This window comes from Podarcis bocagei, assembly GCF_964188305.1.
Source record: "Podarcis bocagei genome assembly, chromosome: 7".
Taxonomy (NCBI): Eukaryota; Metazoa; Chordata; class Lepidosauria; order Squamata; family Lacertidae; genus Podarcis; species Podarcis bocagei.
Window position 1 is genome coordinate 26,172,756 of NC_138132.1, and position 18,823 is coordinate 26,191,578.

Genomic DNA, 18,823 nt, shown 5'->3' on the forward strand with positions numbered 1-18,823 from the left:
CCAGAAGCGGCTTAGTCATGCTGGCCACATGACCCGGAAGCTGTACGCCGGCTCCCTCGGCCAATAAAGCGAGATGAGCGCCGCAACCCCAGAATTGTCCGCGACTGGACCTAACGGTCAGGGGTCCCTTTACCTTTACCTTCATGCACGTGCCATAAAACCACAATCTGCACAGCCACAATCCCTTTCAAAGCAAAAGAGAAGCATGGCTCCCTTTGCCTCAGAAGAGATCAAGGAGAGGGAGTGTGAAAATTTGGTTCAGAGAAAACACCTTTTAGCATATTGTGTTGGAGCCCATTTGCCTTCTCTCCCTGCCCTGCCACTCTACCATGGACATTTTGGAAAATAAGTGGGGCTTCAGTCCTTCCCCTTTATTCCTCCCCACCCCCACCCCCGCCAGGGATTGCAGGCCTCAGATCAGGGGGAAAGGGGTTAGTTTTGGAAAAGCTTCATCTGAGCACAATCCCAACACAATTCACACACAGCAGAGGAAAGGGAGGAAAATGTTCCTAATGCACTTAATTATTTTCCAGAATGTTAAAGACAGGCTTGATGAGTTACAACAAATAAGTACAAAAGCCAGATTTTTCTTCAGAGTGAAAAGCTTGTAGTCCAATCATATGTATTTGTGTTTACTCTGATGCAAATCTCACTATATTCAATGAAGAGATGTTAACACCACACCGGAATTTGTGAAGAGACTCTAAATATTATCTCCACAGGTAAATAAATGGCATGACTTGTCGCAGCACAAACACCCAATGATGCAGATTTGATTCCACTTTATCTACTTAAACTGAAATAAAAAGAACCAACCCTGTTGTGTGTTCATGTCCACTTCAAAAAAGGGCTGCCTGGATTCAGACAGTGGCAATATCTTATATCTTGCCTTTCCCCGTTTAAGGGATAAAAAACCCACAAAGAGCAAAAGATACCCTTCATCTTACCCTATGCTTCCGCTTCTCTTTCATGATATCCTTCGTGTCCTGCAGCATTTTCTCCTTCCAAAGATCAAAGAAATATGACGGATCTGTATAGAATTTAAGTGCTTCTTTGCCGTCATCCCTAGGAGGGGGTGGGGGGGGGGGAGAGAGAATGACTCACCACAAGATAGTCAAATGTTTACCTAAAGCCCAACTAAGATGCACCAAATTTCAGATGCAAACGCTGTGGTCCAAGAATGAAAACACCCCCACCCCTTTTTTAAAAACCGTCTGGGACAGGTGGAAAAGGATTGAATCTTTCCATCCCATCCTGCACTAGCCAGGGCATCTGCTGTGCCTTCCAGGTGCAGAAGGCAATTTTTCACAGTATTCATCAGGGTTAGAGAACCTGTTGCCCTCTCAGATGTTGTTGGACTACGACTCTCATGTGGGAAAGAGTCTAAACCTTGTTGCTTTCTCACAAGTAGTCCAATCAGACACGATGGGCTGCAACTCAGTAAGTGTGGGGCTGATAAGAGGCTGCAAGTCCTCCAAACTTGGGCTGACAGCTTCTAAGTTTCTAAGACCACCAAGGAAGAGGAGGGGGAAAGTGGAAGAGGCCACACCTGGAAGTATATTAAAACTGGTGTTAAGTATTAGGTGGGTTTCTTTCTCTACTCTTCCCACCCACCTTAAGATGAGCAGAGATTCTCTGCTCTAATAAGGAGGCTGAGAAGGAATGATAATAATAATAATAATTTATTATTTATACTCCACCCATCTGGCTGCTCCTGAAAGAAGCAAGACACCTGTTTAAACTGTAGAGTCTGGGGATGGGACACCTCATAGTCCCTGATCATGGAGAGGAAACAGGTTCTCAGTCACTAGCTCACAGCCACACACCTCCACTGCAGTGCAGTCGTATCTCAAAAACAGCTGCCTCCAGCTATCAGTAATTACTTTTTACCTATTCAAAAGATATTTGTTGATGGGGACTGAGTAAATATGTGTATTCTTAACCCTGATCCCATTCCAATTGCACCATGTGTACTATCTTCACAAGATGACATGACATAATTAGATGGCAAGCAAAGAAAAGCTGTCTGGTATCACTGGCACATTCTCCTCTAGGATGTATCAGTCTCTGGAGATGCAAAAGGACCAACAGACAATCACACTTTTCAGAAGAACTGTCTGCACCCACTTCAGGCAATAATACGTGCAAATGTATGCACTGCAAATTGCGCAAAGGGAGTAAGAAAGGAACAGCAAGATTACACAAAAGAGCTTGTATGAACAAACACCAAAGTTATATGCTAGGCTTGCCACCACAGAAACTTATTTACTGCTATGACTACAAATCTATACCATAAAGCACCAAACCATTTTTCAAAGCACTTCAATTCTCAAAATTCCCAAAAGGAAAGTTACAAATAACCTCAGTAGCAGGGAGAACTGACTGGAGGCCTCCAGGCCACATAAGACCCCTGCCATCTAGCTCCATAATGTCTACACTGGCTGGCAGTGGTTCTCCGTGCTTTCAGGCCAGAGTCCAGCTCTACCTAGTGATGCCAGGGATTGAACCTCAATCCTTCTGCATGGTACGTGTGAGAACTACCACTAAATAGCAGCCTCTCCCCATAGCACATTGGGAAACACATCAGGAAATAAGGTAAGCACTTGCCCATGCCCAGTGTAGACCTCATGGACAGACATATCCTCCGTTTGAAAGCAAAAGGCCTCCGTTGGCAGGGGCAGCTTATTTCCCACTGGAAGGGGCACTTGCAAGGTAGGGATGTACTATGCAACCCTCCTGTTCTGACTCTCCACCTTGCACATGCTGTTCCGTCAAATGCTTGATCTGGCAAGGGTGTGCAGAAGGAGCATGAAATTATGCTACTGCTCCGGGTGGAGAAATATGGCCCTTGAGCCGTTCGGCTAAAGGAAATCCAGTCTGTAGGCTCAAGACATTAGACATCCCTCCATTGCAGAGAAGGCAGTGTTAAGAACCATCTTGCTGAATTGCAGCAAAGACTCACTTAGTTGAGCAGTGACTGGCTAGCTGGCTCTAGAGCCTCATATGCACAGCACATCTCCAGCACACTCAGGCTAGGCAGGCTCTGAACATGGGAATTTCATTTACGTATCATGGCTACCCACCACAGATGGGCCCTATATTACACAGATTTGTTTACTGCTTTTTAACAGTTTTCGAAGACTAGAAGGCATCACCAGTCACTGTGGGAGTGATGCAGAAGTCAACTGCATGCTGTGTGAAGTAGTGCTTCTTCTTCTTTTTTCAAAAACCAGTTCCTAATTTCAACTGAGTGTTCTAGTACTGTAGCAGAAAATGTTTCCCCATCTCCTTAATGTTACAAATCTGTATAGTGTAGTCTTTGCCCACCACTCTCATCAACTTTTCTCTCAACTAAAAAGGCCAAGACATTTTAGCCTTTGTAAGGAAGGTCCGCTGGCCCCTTGGTGAGTCAGCAGGTTTTCTTATGGGCGAGCTGGACCATGCCACAGTCTTTACAGAAGAAAGCCCTTTAAGAGCAGGTCCATTACCTTCTCAACTGAATGGGCAGCCTCCCCACTTAGCTAGAAGCATAAGGTGCATTACCTGTAAGACGAGAGGATATTAAGAGGTGGAGGCATATTACAAACGCCATAAGTTTCAAGGACAGGCACAGGGAGAGAGTCTCTGTCAAAGAGCTTTTGGTCCTGAGTTGTGGAGCTTTTGAAGGCTTTCCTGGTGTTAATACCTTGCAGAGACACTAAGAGGAGAGAAATGAAAGAATAAGGAAAATAAAGCCACTTCAAACACAACCTAAGCCCATGTTTGCCCAGTTATAGTTCTCAATACTCTCTGCTGTCACAACATGGGATCCTTCTGCCACATCAATAAAGCTTTCAAGACAGTATCCCCTGAAATTATGCTTTTAAAAAAAAAGAAACACACACACACACAGAGAGAACATGGGGGGGGCAAACCCCCTTTAATCAAAGAGAAGATCTATACGCATTCAGAAAAACTTCCAAGTAGAATTGGCCTTTGAACAGTTCACCTCCATCCACCCCCATAAAAAACCAAAACCCCTCTTTCGTCTAATGACCAGTCAAATAACAGCCAACTATAGGAACATATTTATTACAACTGAGAATTATGGTTATTGACAAAAACTACCACCTTCTAAAAATCTCTGGAGGCCAATAAAGCTCAGAATCCTTACAGATTGTATTTTTGCTTCATTAAGCCCTCATGAACTCCAATTTCAGCTTGCTCCAAAATCCCTGCAGCTAACTTGCATGGCCTGCAGGAACAACTAAACAGTTTACCTTGAGAGAAGAGGACAGAAGCTCTTTGGCGGGAGCTGCAAGAAGAAAAAGGTGCCTGCTGCTGTATCAGGCTTATGCATGTGTGTCCCTAAACCTGCAGAGAAGGAGCAAGAGGTCCTCACTTTTGCCATTACTACCAAGTGACACACACATCCATGGGGCGATAAGCAAGTTAGCTGACCACAGTCTGACAGTCTCAGGTGTCAAGTTCATTCCAAGTCCACAAGCATTTTGCAGCTGCTGCTATGGCAATTTAGCGTAGTTGGCCTAAAAGTGTATCAATTTTGCACCATTACCTTCCTCCTCCTTGGGATCCAGCTGAGTAACTTTGATCTGAAGGCGGTCAACTCTCTCGACTAGAGAGCTTACACGAAAGGCAAAGGTGTTTGCCTGAGTAAAAAGCTCTCCAAATATGTCTTCAGCGAATTTACCTGAAAAAGAATAGCAGAACGTTATAATTCTAAATGAACAATTTCTTGCTCTCTGTGTGTCATAAAGCAAGCTGGCAAAGGCTCCTTTTTCATTATAGTTTTGTTATGTACCCCACATGTCAATTGGTAGAGGGGTGCCATAAATTGTATGTGCATGCATAGGTGTGCTAAGTATTTATACATAAGTATTTTAGCCCTCTTATCTCAGGAGGGAATGACTGGAAACAGTCACGTTTTGCTCTCCTAATCAGGACATTTGTAACAAGCAAATCATGTAGGGAAAAAGTCTACAAACCAATCTAGCTAAACATGACCCTTCCACAGCATCATTAAACAAGGAAGGAAGCGAAACAAAAAACTTAAAGACTTCCATAAAGTAATAAAGAAGGAGGGCAGCCATGAATCAGATGATATTGTTGCATTTAGCCTTCATCTTGTGGGTCTGTGATCTCTTTAGCTTCTAGGATGGTCTACTGGATAGACACACAATGACAGCTACATTTCATTGTCCTCTAAAAGCTCAAAAAGACTCACTTCATTAAATGCTGCCAAAAGAAACTCCCCATCTCTCGGCTCTCTTTCACAGTAGGCACAGAGTCATTTATTACTTGCAGGTGGCAGCACAAAAAAAGCAAGGTGCTTTCAAGGTTGAAAACAATGCCTCCGAATTTGAGTTGGGAGATGTTAATGTTCCTGCCAGACTAGACACTTACAACAAGTATTTTGAAGGAAGAAACCTGAAGTTAAGCAATTTAAAATTTAAAGATGAAATTCAAAACTACAGAACACTTGAAGTTCCCACTGGTACCCAAGTACCCTAAATCAGTGTTTGGTGTATTTAAGAAGCCAACAAAGCAAAGTAAACCATTCAGTATTCAGTTTAGCTCTGCAGGTCAACTTCTCATGCAAGCACAGTGGATTATGTAAATTTTAAAGTATAACACAAAGGAAATAAGGGAAGGATTTAAAGAAGAGAGATCCTCATCCCCAAGCAGTGTCAAATCTAGTGAGTAGCCCTGAAGGTCCCAGAGGGCTGAAAGGCAGGCTACAAGTACAAAAATTCACTGTTTTTGTGAGTACAGCAGAACCTTGGCTTACGGTACCCTCGGGTAACGTAAACTTCAGGTTGCGAAAGCGGCAAACCCGGAAGTATTCTTCCGGGTTTTGCCGTTCATGCATGCGCAAAAGCACTCTACCACACCACATACATATGCAGAACAGGCACCTCCGGTTGCGGAAACCCCGGGATCCGTTCCGGAGCTCCGGGTCAGATCCCAAGGTTTCCACAACCGGAGGTACCACTGAAAATAGTCTTAAATGAAAGACACTTTAATACGTTTAGGTGGAAGCAAAGGTAGCAAGACAGGTGATGCTGCCTTGAAAGCAGAAGCAGCTAGTGGAATCTTCTAAGTCAGCTGCTAGAAACTCTGGGAAAGCAATTCAGTTTCAGCATCGCCACCAATCAAGCCTCAGCTACTAATAGCTACAAAATGTATACAGATTCCAGACTTCGGAGATATACCAGCCTCAAAGCCCACCCATAAAAGCTGTGGGCACAACAAAATAACTTAGAATATTTGTTTTCCTTAGTATTGCTAGCAGCGGGTTCTCATTGTCAGCAAGACCACATAAGATGTTTAAACAATATTCACTGTTAGTTCGACCTAGATGAAGAGCAGGAGTTCCCCTAAAAAGCTTTGTGGAATACTTGCTTTTATGGTACAGTGGTGCCTCGCAAGACGAAATTAATTCGTTCCGCAAGTCTCTTCGTCTTGCGAGTTTTTCGTCTTGCGATGCACGGTTTCCCATAGGAATGCATTGAAAATCAATTAATGCGTTCCTAGGGAAACCGCCTTCAGACCAGGTCCGGGGACAGTCTGTCCCCGGACCTCTTCTGAAGGCTGGGGGGGGGGACAAGGGCTTTTCTTCCCACCCCCAGCATTTTAAAAAACCCCGGGACAGCGGAGGACTTCTCCGCTGTCAGGGCGATCTTAAAATGCTGGCGGGCAGCGTTCCGAAGCGGGGCGGCTGGGGCAGGTGTTCCCTCCCCCCCGCTTCGGAGCAGCGTTCCGAAGCGGGGCGGGCTGGGGCAGGTGTTCCCTCCCCCCCCGCCCCGTTTTGGAGCAGCGTTCCGAAGCGGGGCGGTGGGGGCAGGTGTTCCCTCCCCCCCCCGCCCCGCTTCGGAGCAGCGTTCCGAAGCCGGGCGGTGGGGGCAGGTGTTCCCTCCCCCCCGCCCCGCTTCGGAGCAGAGTTCCGAAGCCGGGCGGTGGGGGCAGGTGTTCCCGCCCCCCCGCCCCGCTTCGGAGCAGCGTTCCGAAGCCGGGCGGTGGGGGCAGGTGTTCCCTCCCCCCCGCCCCGCTTCGGAGCAGCGTTCCGAAGCCGGGCGGTGGGGGCAGGTGTTCCCTCCCCCCCGCCCCGCTTCGGAGCAGCGTTCCGAAGCGGGGCGGCTGGGGCAGGTGTTCCCTCCCCCCCGCCCCGCTTCGGAGCAGCGTTCCGAAGCGGGGCGGCTGGGGCAGGTGTTCCCTCCCCCCCCGCCCCGCTTCGGAGCAGCGTTCCGAAGCGGGGCGGCGGGGGCAGGTGTTCCCTCCCCCCCGCCCCGCTTCGGAGCAGCGTTCCGAAGCCGGGCGGCGGGGGCAGGTGTTCCCTCCCCCCCGCCCCGGAGCAGCGTTCCGAAGCCGGGCGGCGGGGGCAGGTGTTCCCTCCCGCCCGCCCCGCTTCGGAGCAGCGTTCCGAAGCGGGGCGGCTGGGGCAGGTGTTCCCTCCCCCCCGCTTCGGAGCAGCGTTCCGAAGCGGGGCGGCTGGGGCAGGTGTTCCCTCCCCCCCGCCCCGCTTCGGAGCAGCGTTCCGAAGCGGGGCGGTGGGGGCAGGTGTTCCCGCCCCCCCGCCCCGCTTCGGAGCAGCGTTCCGAAGCCGGGCGGTGGGGGCAGGTGTTGCCTCCCCCCCCGCCCCGCTTCGGAGCACCGGGAGAAGCGATCTCCCCGCAGCCCCTTGCTTCAAAAGAGGTCCGGGGGCAGCGGGAAGCGCTTCCCGCTGTCCCCGGACCTGGGGCTGCGGGGAGAAGATCGCTTCTCCCCGCCGCCCCTTGCTTCAAAAGAGAAGACCCGCTGTCCCCGGAGCAAGCTTCGTTTTGCGAAGCAAGCCCATAGGGAAATTCGTCTTGCGAGGCAACTCGAAAACGAAAAAACCTTTCGTTTTGCGAGTTTTTCGTCTCGCGAGGCGTTCGTCTTGCGGGGTACCACTGTATATTCCCTCACACAAAAAGGGTTGCCTGCACTGCAACTAGACTTCTGTCAAGGGAATCAGTTTCAGTGTATATATGAAGATACAGCTGCCTTACATAAAGTCAAAATAAATTCTAGCCCTGTGCTATGTATTAGCAGCAGCAATTTAATGCTTCAGGCAAATATCTCCCACCACCCAACACCTGATCACTTGAAATTGAGATGCCAGTGATTGAACCTGGGACTTTCTAAATGCCATGTGTTCAACCACAGAGCTATGTTGTGCCCATACCTGTTTGAAGGGGCATTTATTCCCACTCTCATGGAACTGAACCAGTCCATTTATAGTGTTGGATAGCCACACTTACATTCAAGCTGTTTCACCATGAAAAGAGAGGAAAGCGCATTGATATTGTATTATGCATTTGCACGTTAAGTTATCGGTGCAACTGATATACAGTTTGAGTCTATGCATGTGCATCTAGTAAAGCTGCACTGCTATATACACTTTATCAAACAGTATTATCTGATGGCTCTTTTGAAACCCTGTACTGTGGGAACTGTGCTTTATTCTGGTGCAGACTTCGGCCATTCCACTGATTTTAGCACACATACCCTTGATAAATGGCAACACCTGCTAATGAATTTGACACACATTTTATTTTCTCATGGTGCTTGTGCACCCAAGGGAACTGGCCTATCCCTGGGGAAGCAGAGATGGGATTTCTGAGTCTGCCAACTTCCTAGGCCATCCCTTTTATGGATGCAGCCTGCAACTTACTCACATTTAACTTGTGTGCATTCAGCTTCACATGCTTGGCAAAAAAATTAAAAGGGGAAGGAGGGGCAGGCATCCAGGATAAAAGACTTTGGCAATCACAGAATTGTACAGTTGGAAGTGACCCAAAGGTCATCTAGTCCAACCCCCTGCAATGCAGGAATCAACTAGAGCATCCATGACAGATGGCCACCCAACCTCTGCTTAAAAACCTCCAGTGAAGAAGAGCCCACAACCTCAAGAGGGCGTCCGTTGCACTGTGAAACAGCTCTTACTGTCAGAAAGTTCTTCTTGGTGTTTAGTCACAATCTCCTTTTTTATAACTTGAATCATTGGTTTGAGTCCTAGCCTCTAGAGAAGGAGAAAACAAGCTTGCTCCATCTTCCATGTGACAGCACTATAGTTATTTTAAGATGGCTACCTCCTCTTAGTCTCCTCTTTTCCAAGCTAAACTGTTCCTCATAAGGCTTGGCTTCCAGACCATTTAGCACCTTGGTCGCTCTCCTCCTCACGCATTCCAGCATTTCAATAACCTTCTTATTAATCCCACCTGCCATTGCACCTAATGTGTTTTGTCTATACATGATTTTGGCTTTAGACACAAGCCCTGGAATGTAACCCCTGCGTACGTTGAGGGCTTGCTCTATTGCTTTCCAGCCATGGTATGCTGGCCCAGTTGAAACAGACGCACTACGTTTTGCAACTCCACAAGGAACCACATAAAAGAAAGTGGTATGCAGCCCACAAACCTGCCTCCTTGAACAGTCTCTCTTATGCTGGAAAGGAAAAAAGCAGCAGCCCAGATACAAGCAGGCTCAGATGACACCTAACAAGAGGAGGATTCTAGCTCATCCGCATACATATTGTATTAGCCCTTGCTTCTACAAAGATCTGGATACTTAAAGGCTGATTTTATGGATGTTTACTCATATGTGATCCATTTTGTTCATGCTTAGTATCCTTGCATGTACATGGAGAAAACCAAACAAAAGACCTACATCTTCATGACCAAAAGGCTTTTGATTTTGCTCTTTGCTTGTAAAAATCTCTAAAAGTTGCAAATCAGTTGTTTTAATTGTTTAATTGCAACCAGGTACGCTTGTTCAGGAAATATGTGCATTAAAAAACAACTTTATTTAAATCAATTCACACAGCTATTCAACCTTAACCCTACATAGCTTTATACAGGCACTCTCTAATGAGTATCTACCTCACAGAGTATATGAGGACCCCTTTGCAAGCATTTTAGAAAGTCAAAAGTCTAGAGAAATAGAGTTAATGCAACTCCAATCCCATCATGATTTTTAAAGAGTAACAAAGACCCAAGTGGCCGATTTCTCTCTTTTTAAACCTTTGCCCATGTAGTAATCCTGCCCTTTTACAAAGCCAGCTAAATAAAAGCCAAAACATATTCATCATCCACAGAAATAAACAGCATGAAAAAACCAAATAGAGTGACGGTTCATAGTCTCCATGAGGGAATTTCAGTATACAATGTGGTACATGCATAATCTTCAAATCAGTAAGTAGCTGCATCTGCATCATGACAGGAATCGGATAAAAAGGAATGCTAGCACACTAAATACTGAAAACAAATGAGAGGGACACTTGATAATGTGCTCAACATATTGAAGGTTCTTAGCCCACCGCTTCTGTATGGAGGCTGCCTGTCTTGTATTCCTTCCAGCTGTGCTTCAGCTGCAGTCATCCCTTGCTCATCCCTCTCCAACACAGACTGGCTGAGCAGAGGAGGGAGAAATTCAAGGAGGAGAGAGAAGGTTCAAGGAGGTTTCATAGGAAGATCTTTTAGCACTACCCATGGAAGACAGATGGGGGAGAAATAGGAACACAAGAAGAGAGAGAAGGCAGCTGAATCAAGAGCCTAGCAGCTCCTGAGGGCAGCAGGCAGGCTGGCCATGGTACTCACTCAGGCTGCCCAGCTGTCGAATGACATTTGCCAGGGTGATGTTGGTCACGCATTCCAGCTCATTCCGAACACTAGGCAATGTCTGACGGCACAGGTGCCTTGGCTCGATGTTCCTTGTTACTAATGGCATGGTGGACCAGCTTCAGGCGGCGTTCTGAAAAGAGGAAAAAAATCCCGCAAACAGGAAAAGGATTACTCAGCCACAGATGCTGGCATCACCAGCAGCACAACATTCGTTTCCCTGCTCAGAAATCAGCTTTATCTAAATCACTGCTTTCATCTCCACCCCCCCTACATACACACACACACCTGTCAGAACTAGGCTTTTAAAATAAAAAACCCCGCAGTTTTAAGGCTTGCTACAGAGAAGCTGGGGCCAGCCACTGTAAGGTGCTTCCCACTCTGGGCTGCTGTGATCTGTCCCACAAACCATGTGCTCAAATCTATCTAGCCGACTTCTTTCAAATACTGCTCCAATACTGCTCCAAAACATTTAGCCAAAACCATTAAAGGCTAACAGGAGGGGTGTGGAGAACAAACACCAACCCAAGTCCAGTTGGGAAAGGGTTAAACATTTTCCATCACACCAGACAAGTTGGGCTCTCAGGACAAAACAGGAAGCACTTTTAACAGACCAGGAAGCTTGCTAACAAATGCTTCTCAGTCTGAGGTCTGCATCACACACCCACACACCAAGTCCCTTGTGTTGGAAGGTTCTCCCACTAAAGCAGCTATGGTTTTAGAGATACATGCACACTAGTAGTTTTAGAAAGGCATACAGCAGCTGATAGCTTGACAAACGAAGACTGCAGCTCTAGGAATTAAAGTACAAGTTTGAAAGGGTTTGACAGGGAATCGTGCTGATCTGCTCTCCCAGAAGTTATACTATCAAAGAATCTGCAGTTATGCTAACCTGGCACTTGAATAAAGCACCCCCCCCCCCATTTTACAGCATTCCAGTATAAAAATATCAAATACACACATCCCAATAAGAATATTCTGATCATCACTATCTCCTTTCCACTTAATTACAAAAAACACAATCATGTTTCTAGCAAATATAAAGTCCATTTGTAGTGCCTATATGCCTAAGTCATTCATCCTCAAGAGAGTATTTCTCTGAGAAATTTAAGCTCTAGTGGAGAACAAAAACAAGCATTAAAAAGATATCCAACTAGAGTACACTGAAATTCATTTGCTCATTTCTTTGAAGGAAAAGGGTGGACCCCTTCCTAGGTCAGATGGTGAACAGCTCCACCGGAGGAGACAGCTGTCTTATGACAAAGACTCTGATCGGCTGTGGATGGAAGGGAAAAAATAAAAGCAGGAAGCTGACAGCTTGGGGAACATGACTTCCTGTCACCAACAGCAACAAACCAAGAATCATTTTTAAAAGTCAGCTGTTTGTGCTTGACTTTGAACCACCCTTTTATAGTCTCTGTGGCAGCTGGCAGCTTATCTCTGAGGTCCAGGAGTCATTCCTGGATGCTTTTCTATCAGTGCGTTAAGGGACTGAAGCCGATATTAGCTTTTGCTAATTACCTCCCAAGTCAAAAATCTGAATTTCCAAATCTGACCTGCCACTGCAGAGGAGTTCAAGATCTGGAGGGCACAGAACAGCATCCAAGGTTTTATATGTAACATGAGGTTAAAAAAAATCTCAAGAAATTAACAGTGTGAGCCAAGAAGCGCCAGCAAAACTTGACAGGAATACATTCACCTTTTAATGGGTCTTCCTATGCTTGGATACTGCAGAGGTCAGCCAGCTTGCTGTATGCACAATCACAACAAATGATAAAAAGGACAGACTTCTATTTTTCATAGCCAGAAAAGTTGGTATACTTTGTATATGACTGAAGTCTTCCATCCATTTTTGTGTGCAGCACAGCTCTTTAACCTATTTCGGAGGTGGAAAACTGAGGCTAAAGAAAATTTGCTCAAAGTCAACCACTGTCTTGGCTAAACCTGAATCTGACTCTAACTCTTCATAAGGGCAGCATCAGACTTTTTATTACTACAATTAGAATAGTTTTCTATTCCTGTTGAAAAGCGGAACTACACAAAATGCTGCAAATAGCATCCCTAGAGAATCACTTGCCAATCATCATGTTGTGAGTTTTCCCTCACATCATTGGCTGCAGTATTGGGGGGTGGGGGTGGGAGGACAATACACAATGTCATACAATGGAGTGATTCCAAACACTGCAGTAGACAGCATAACTTGCAGAGGTCCAAAGGAAAAGTCTGGAAGACCACATGTGATTAGCTATGTAAAGTACAAAGGCACTCCCAGAGCAACAGATTTCTTCATGTCAGTTCTGCCAAGGACAACTACAGAATACTGCATACTAACAGTTTCAAGTCACTCAGAAGCACTGGTGATTGTTTAGGTGGATATATGACATCACCCCAAGCTGCATCCCATGTGACCACAATGTTAATGTTCCAAATACAAGGAAAATTCACCCACACCAAATTATCACTGAATTCAGGACTGCAGTGGAAAAGCAAAGATACAACATGCCAACTTCCACATAACAAACATTAGAAATGAACACACACAGGTGGAAACAGACTTCTACACGCGGTATTTAATGTTCTGTGCTGCTAAAGAGGGCCTTTCCTACTAGAAATGAAAATTCACACCATACTTAGAATCTGAAAAGGTCACCTCAATTGCTGTTGTTATCATATATATTTAATCAGTTGGTAAGAAGGTGGATGCATCATCAACTAAAATTTAATCAAGTGGCAGGCCTAATTTAAAAATACCTGTTCCACCTTAAGGGATACCCTTTTTGTTCTACATTTTTATTGTGATTTGGAATCTACTGTGATAACATTTGATTATTGTTTGACTGATGTTTATTAAGGTTTTAAAATCTCATATACTGATTTAAGCAGTTTAATGGTGATGCAATTCATAAACACCACATGCAAATGCACCACCTGGAAGATTATTAAAGAATTAAAACCACATATTCTAAAGTCCATGAGTTTTCCAATAGTACTCTTTGCCCATAATCATAACACAAAGCCTAACCCCCCCCAAAAAACCCATCTTCTGGAAGGACTCAAATCCCCATAAAGTCCCCACCCTTTTGCAACATTTTAATACACAGCTGTTAGGCCTGTAAATTAGGTCAGAATAGCAGTTCTAGAGGAAGGGGTGCTTTCCTTCCTGCCCATTTTCCATCCTAAATTGCCCTACTGGGGAAAAATATGGGCATGGTACAAGCCCATGTATTTTATCAAATTTAACAGCAGATGTGGTGGAGTGGGGATATGGAGTAGGATAACTTTCAGAACATCCCTTCCCCCAGAATCTGTGCCAGACCGATGAACACACACTCACACTGGGATATCTAGTCACTCCTGCAACACATGAGCATGAGACTCTTCATCTCAGGGTCATGCATTTGAGCCCCACATTGGGAAAAACAAGGGGCTAGACTCTATGACCTTCACTGTCCCTTTCAATTCTCTGATTCTTTGAAATACACGCTGCACCATCACAGGAGGTAGGAATGGAACACTCAAGAATCAGCCTAAGAATCAAGTTTGGCATATCAGAAATACATAAGTAAGAATGTGAGAAGGAAGACAAATGTAAAAAGGAAAACGGGAAGGAGTGGATTGTAATGGATTTAAAAATTTAAAAAAAGAAAGGAAGAGGAAATAAAAGTGCAAGCACAAGCAACAGAGCAAAACAAGGGGGCAGGGAGACAGATCATCCACCAGAAACAGAACTAAAGAGAAGAAATCTTTGCTTCACAAGTTTTGCTCTCTGAAAGTTTACCTCAGGTTTGTTCTGTGAAATTGTAGAAGACAATGTAAAAGCACTCCAAGATTAGTCACTTGCTTCCATACCTTGGAGGCACACTGAAAAGGCCCGACTTCCATGGCAATAGTAAAGAAGAGAGCCACCTGGACTGTTGAGTGTCTGTGGGCACCCTCCCAACATTTGACTTTGTAACCTCAAAATATGAGGGTGGAGGAACTCTGCCTGTGTTATGTATCTTGACCAGAAATCCAACAATAGCAGCCTTCCTGACTTGTGGCAATCATAATGCTGACAAAATCCTGTGGGGTTGTGGTTATTTTAAGCTTCAAAAAACAGAAATGGCTGAGCTGTGGTCCAAAAGGTCCAGATACAAGACTGGCTATTTCTAGCACTGAACAGCAGCTATGTCAGAGACAGAAGTCTCCCACTTGCATAAAGTGCACTAGCAACCACATGCTAAGTACAGCTAAATATATTGCTTATTTATCTATTTATATTTATTAACCTTTTTTCATACACAGGACAGTGCCCCAAAGCAACCTAGAATATAAAAAACATTAAACCCCATATAAAAACAATAATAATACATATGCAAGCATTAACATTTTAATAGAACGTGGTTACCAAATAGGTTCTCATAAAGATTGTGGTAGCACTCTCAAAACATGATACAGACAAACTTACCACAATGAGCTGAAGAAGCTACTCTTGCATAACACCAAACACATAAGCATGTACCCAGGTAATGTGTCCCAAAACCAGTAGTTCTCAAAGGGTGTGGCAGGAGAGAATAGCAATTGTGGCGGGAAGATTCAAGGACAATCAATATTGTATTTTGAGAATGATTCATGTTCTTATGCAGCTGCATTGTTTTTTACTTTCGGGCTACCCCATGACCATATTATAAAGGAGGCATAGGCAAACCCGGCCCTCCAGGTGTTTTGGGACTACAACTCCCATCATCCTTAGCTAACAGGACCAGTGGTCAGGGATGATGGGAACTGTAGTCCCAAAACATCTGGATGGCCAAGTTTGCCTATGCCTGTTATAAAGTTTTACAGAATCACAGAATTGCAGAGTTGGAAGGGACTCTAAGGCTCATCTACTCAAATTCCAAGCAATGCAGAAATATTTTGCCCACATGGAGCTGTAGTTGTGTTCTATGTTACAAAACAAGCACTGCTAGGAGGTGCTTCTTTTTGTTTTCCATTGCATTTCTGTCAATTAAAAAAATTATTCTGAAAGTGTGACCCAGAGAAAAAAGTTAGAGAACAACTGCCCTAAAGTAAGCAGACCAACACAGTCGCAGTGCCAAAGATCACAAATGCCCTTCCAGAAAAGATACCGCATGGCAGCAATCTTTTGGCACCAAACTGTGGGGGTGGGTGGGTTATTTTTTGTTTAAAAGCTATCTGTGAATACAGAAAGGAAGGAAGCCAACATATGCCCCACCCTCCCCAACACAACCGTAAGAACCACTTCAAGTAATCCAGAGGAAATTGGGAGCCTGCTTTAGCACTGATACTTAAAGGTGAGAGTGAAGACAGAAAAGGGTGGGGAGGAACCACACATGGACTTTACCAATTTCACTTCTTCTTTACTGTGAGAGATTACCTTTTACTAAACACCATCTGTGTGAAACATCTTTAAACTAGCACAGCCACAATAGCTGTCTGCTAGCAGCAAGCCATCCCCTTAAAGGTCTGGCATTTTTAGGAACTGAGCACTTTTGTAATAACTCAGATACCTGACCCTGAACCCAAGCCCTGGAGCATTTCTACAGATGAGACCTCCCCCCACTTACATGGGGGGTTACATTGCAGGGCCCTACGCACATGAGTGAAATCATGTAAAGTAGGGAGCACCTCCCAAACACCTTTTAAATGCCCTCTCTGCCACTTTTCTTTTCTTTTTCTTTTTTTTTCTTTTTTGCCATGCCAAAAATTCTGTATCCAAAAATCCAAAACTAGAATTGAAGCTTTGGGGCCGGCAGGAGGCTGGAGAACACATCGGAGAGCAGCTGCTGCTGCGCTACCTCGTATACAAGCTGTTAGACAGGGGGGTTGAACAGTGTAAACAAAGCCTCACTGCTCCTCTGGTTTCTTCAGGGCTTCCTCCACCCTCACTGATGTCCTCTTCTGGCTTCGGGGAGAGTCTCCTCTTGAGCCACAAAGACTCTCCAGCTCTCTCATGCCATTTCCTGATTTGAATTGAATTCTTTCATTATTTCCTGGCTCCACGCATATACGCGGTCACACTCAAGTCGATCACGTGTAAATGGGATGCCTGTAGTTGCAAATTATCCCCCCCACAAACACACACACACCCTACAAACCCAAACAGCAAAACCAAGCAGAACCTCAGGGATAGCTTTTGAGAATAGACACACCAGAAGGTTTGGAAGCAAGGGTGAAAGAGGATCATCAAATCTGAAATTCTCATCAGGCCACAGAGCTAGAAGTCCTGTTTCATTCTGCCAACACAGGCCAACTGTTCCTTCCAACATCTAAAAAGACAACTAGCTTTAAGCGTCTCTCAGCAGTAGCAGTTCCTCCTTGAAAAAGCCAGAAAGTCTGGCTTTGTGAAACTCCAAAAGGCCAGGGAAAAAATAATAAAAATAACACTGGAAATACATGCAGAGACCAAAAAAATAAAAAGGATGTTCAGCAAAAAGTTCAGCTGAGGGCCCAGAGCAATATTCACAGAAAAGGATGCTGTAAATCCAGGGCACTAGAATTACAGGGCAACCTAAGGGAGGTGCCTCAGCAATCGGCACTAGAGCGATAATTATGAAGCAACTACCACGTGATGCCACATGCTATTGCTTTCCGACTGTAATGAGTGCTTATTCTCTCCCTGTAATGAGCACTTATTCTTTCACAAATATCATGGGTTCATCTGTCATTGCTGGCTATAGCTGCCCTGCTATAGCCAGCAGCCAAATAATAATTGGTAGGAAAGGGCAGCTATAGTGATTTGAACAGGATCCTCTTCTCCCAACAACCCTAAGAGGCCTGGATATTCATCACAAATAAAAAAACAAAAACTCTGACCTCTCACATTTCCTAATCATAAGGAAGTTAGTTTGTGTGTGGTCCTCACTATACACTCATAACAGGTTTTATTTCTTTCCTCATGAGGAACCCAGAGCAGAGTAAAAGTCTCACAGCTCAATCGGCTTAAATGCAGCACTAAGAAAATCCTAGGCTATTCCTCATAATGGTACCCACAAATTGACAATATTAATCTGTTTAAGAGATTCACAAAAATGCTTGCCTGAACAAAAATTGGTCAGTTTACGTGTGTGTGTGCTAATCACTGCAAACTACCGTATTTTTCGCCCTACAGGACGCACTTTTTCCCCTCCAAAAATGAAGGGGAAATGTGTGTGCGTCCTATGGGGCGAATGCAGGCTTTCGCTGAAGCCTGGAGAGTGAGAGGGGTCGGTACACACCGACCCCTCTCGCTCTCCACGCTTCAGGAAGCTATCCGCAAGCTGTGGGAGCCCGGCACGAAGTCGCACAGCTCTCCCAAGGCTTGCGGAGAGCTGCCTGCATCCTGAAACCTGGGCTCCCTAGGCTTGCGGATAGCAGCCTGTTCTGGGGGCTGGGGTCGAGGGAAGCCCAGCCCTGCGCCTGGGAGGGAAATAATTTTCCCTTTATTTCCCCCCCCAAAAAAAACCTAGGTGCGTCCTATGGGCCGGTGTGCCCTATGGGGCGAAAAATACGGTAATACACAAATGAAAATATCTAGACAAAGGTTTAATTCCTCAAATACTAGGTTACCAATTAAAATTGGGTAACTGCAGTAACCAATGTTCATCCAACTGACAAGATTTCTAGTACCTGTAGGGTAAAATGTCCAAAGGCATGAAGAAAGCCTTTGGAACAACAGTTGGAAAAACTTCACCGCTGAAAACTTTGTCTGGAGAGACCATCACAGACTGCAGCAAGCAGATGAAATGATGGGCAGAGCACTACCGATAACTGTACTCATGGGAAAACATGGCCTTTGACACAGCAATTGACAGCATCCAGACTCTGCTTGTCTTGGAAGAGCTGGATGTTCCTCCCTCTCTCGAGGAGCTGAAGATCTTCATTCAGAACAGCTCTTCTTTATTTAAACTGTCCGTTTCCAACATCGTCTTGCAACGGGGGGGGGGGGGAATGTGTGGGGCTAAGATCAGTGAGCTCAACTGTCTAACTTTATACTTTATGTAAATTCTGAGGGAGCCTTTGGGAGTGAGGAGAGTAACTGGCCAACAAATGCATTGAAATGTAAATGATTAAACAACCCATTTCTGCATGCAAATCATCTTCACTATGCAAAGTTGCACTTTTTGTTGTTGCCTCTTTAAACTTGCTTTAACAATTATTTTTTGGCACCATCAATCACAACAGTGCTAGGAAACATGGATCAGGTC

General features: G+C 45.1%; 1 protein-coding gene across 2 annotated transcripts in view; it reads right to left on the reverse strand.

Moving 5' to 3' along the window:
* The window catches only part of WASF2 (WASP family member 2), a 47,619-nt gene that overhangs the window by 11,644 nt on the left and 17,152 nt on the right, over positions 1-18,823 (reverse strand). For both annotated transcript variants that reach the window (XM_081202735.1, XM_081202736.1), the window contains exons 2-5: positions 10,617-10,770; positions 4,556-4,690; positions 3,544-3,697; positions 948-1,065 (exon numbers count right to left, since the gene is read on the reverse strand). In XM_081202735.1, the coding sequence (XP_081058861.1) occupies positions 948-1,065; positions 3,544-3,697; positions 4,556-4,690; positions 10,617-10,746 (537 nt within the window). In that variant the 5' untranslated portion in view covers positions 10,747-10,770. The remainder of the gene's footprint in view (positions 1-947; positions 1,066-3,543; positions 3,698-4,555; positions 4,691-10,616; positions 10,771-18,823) is intronic.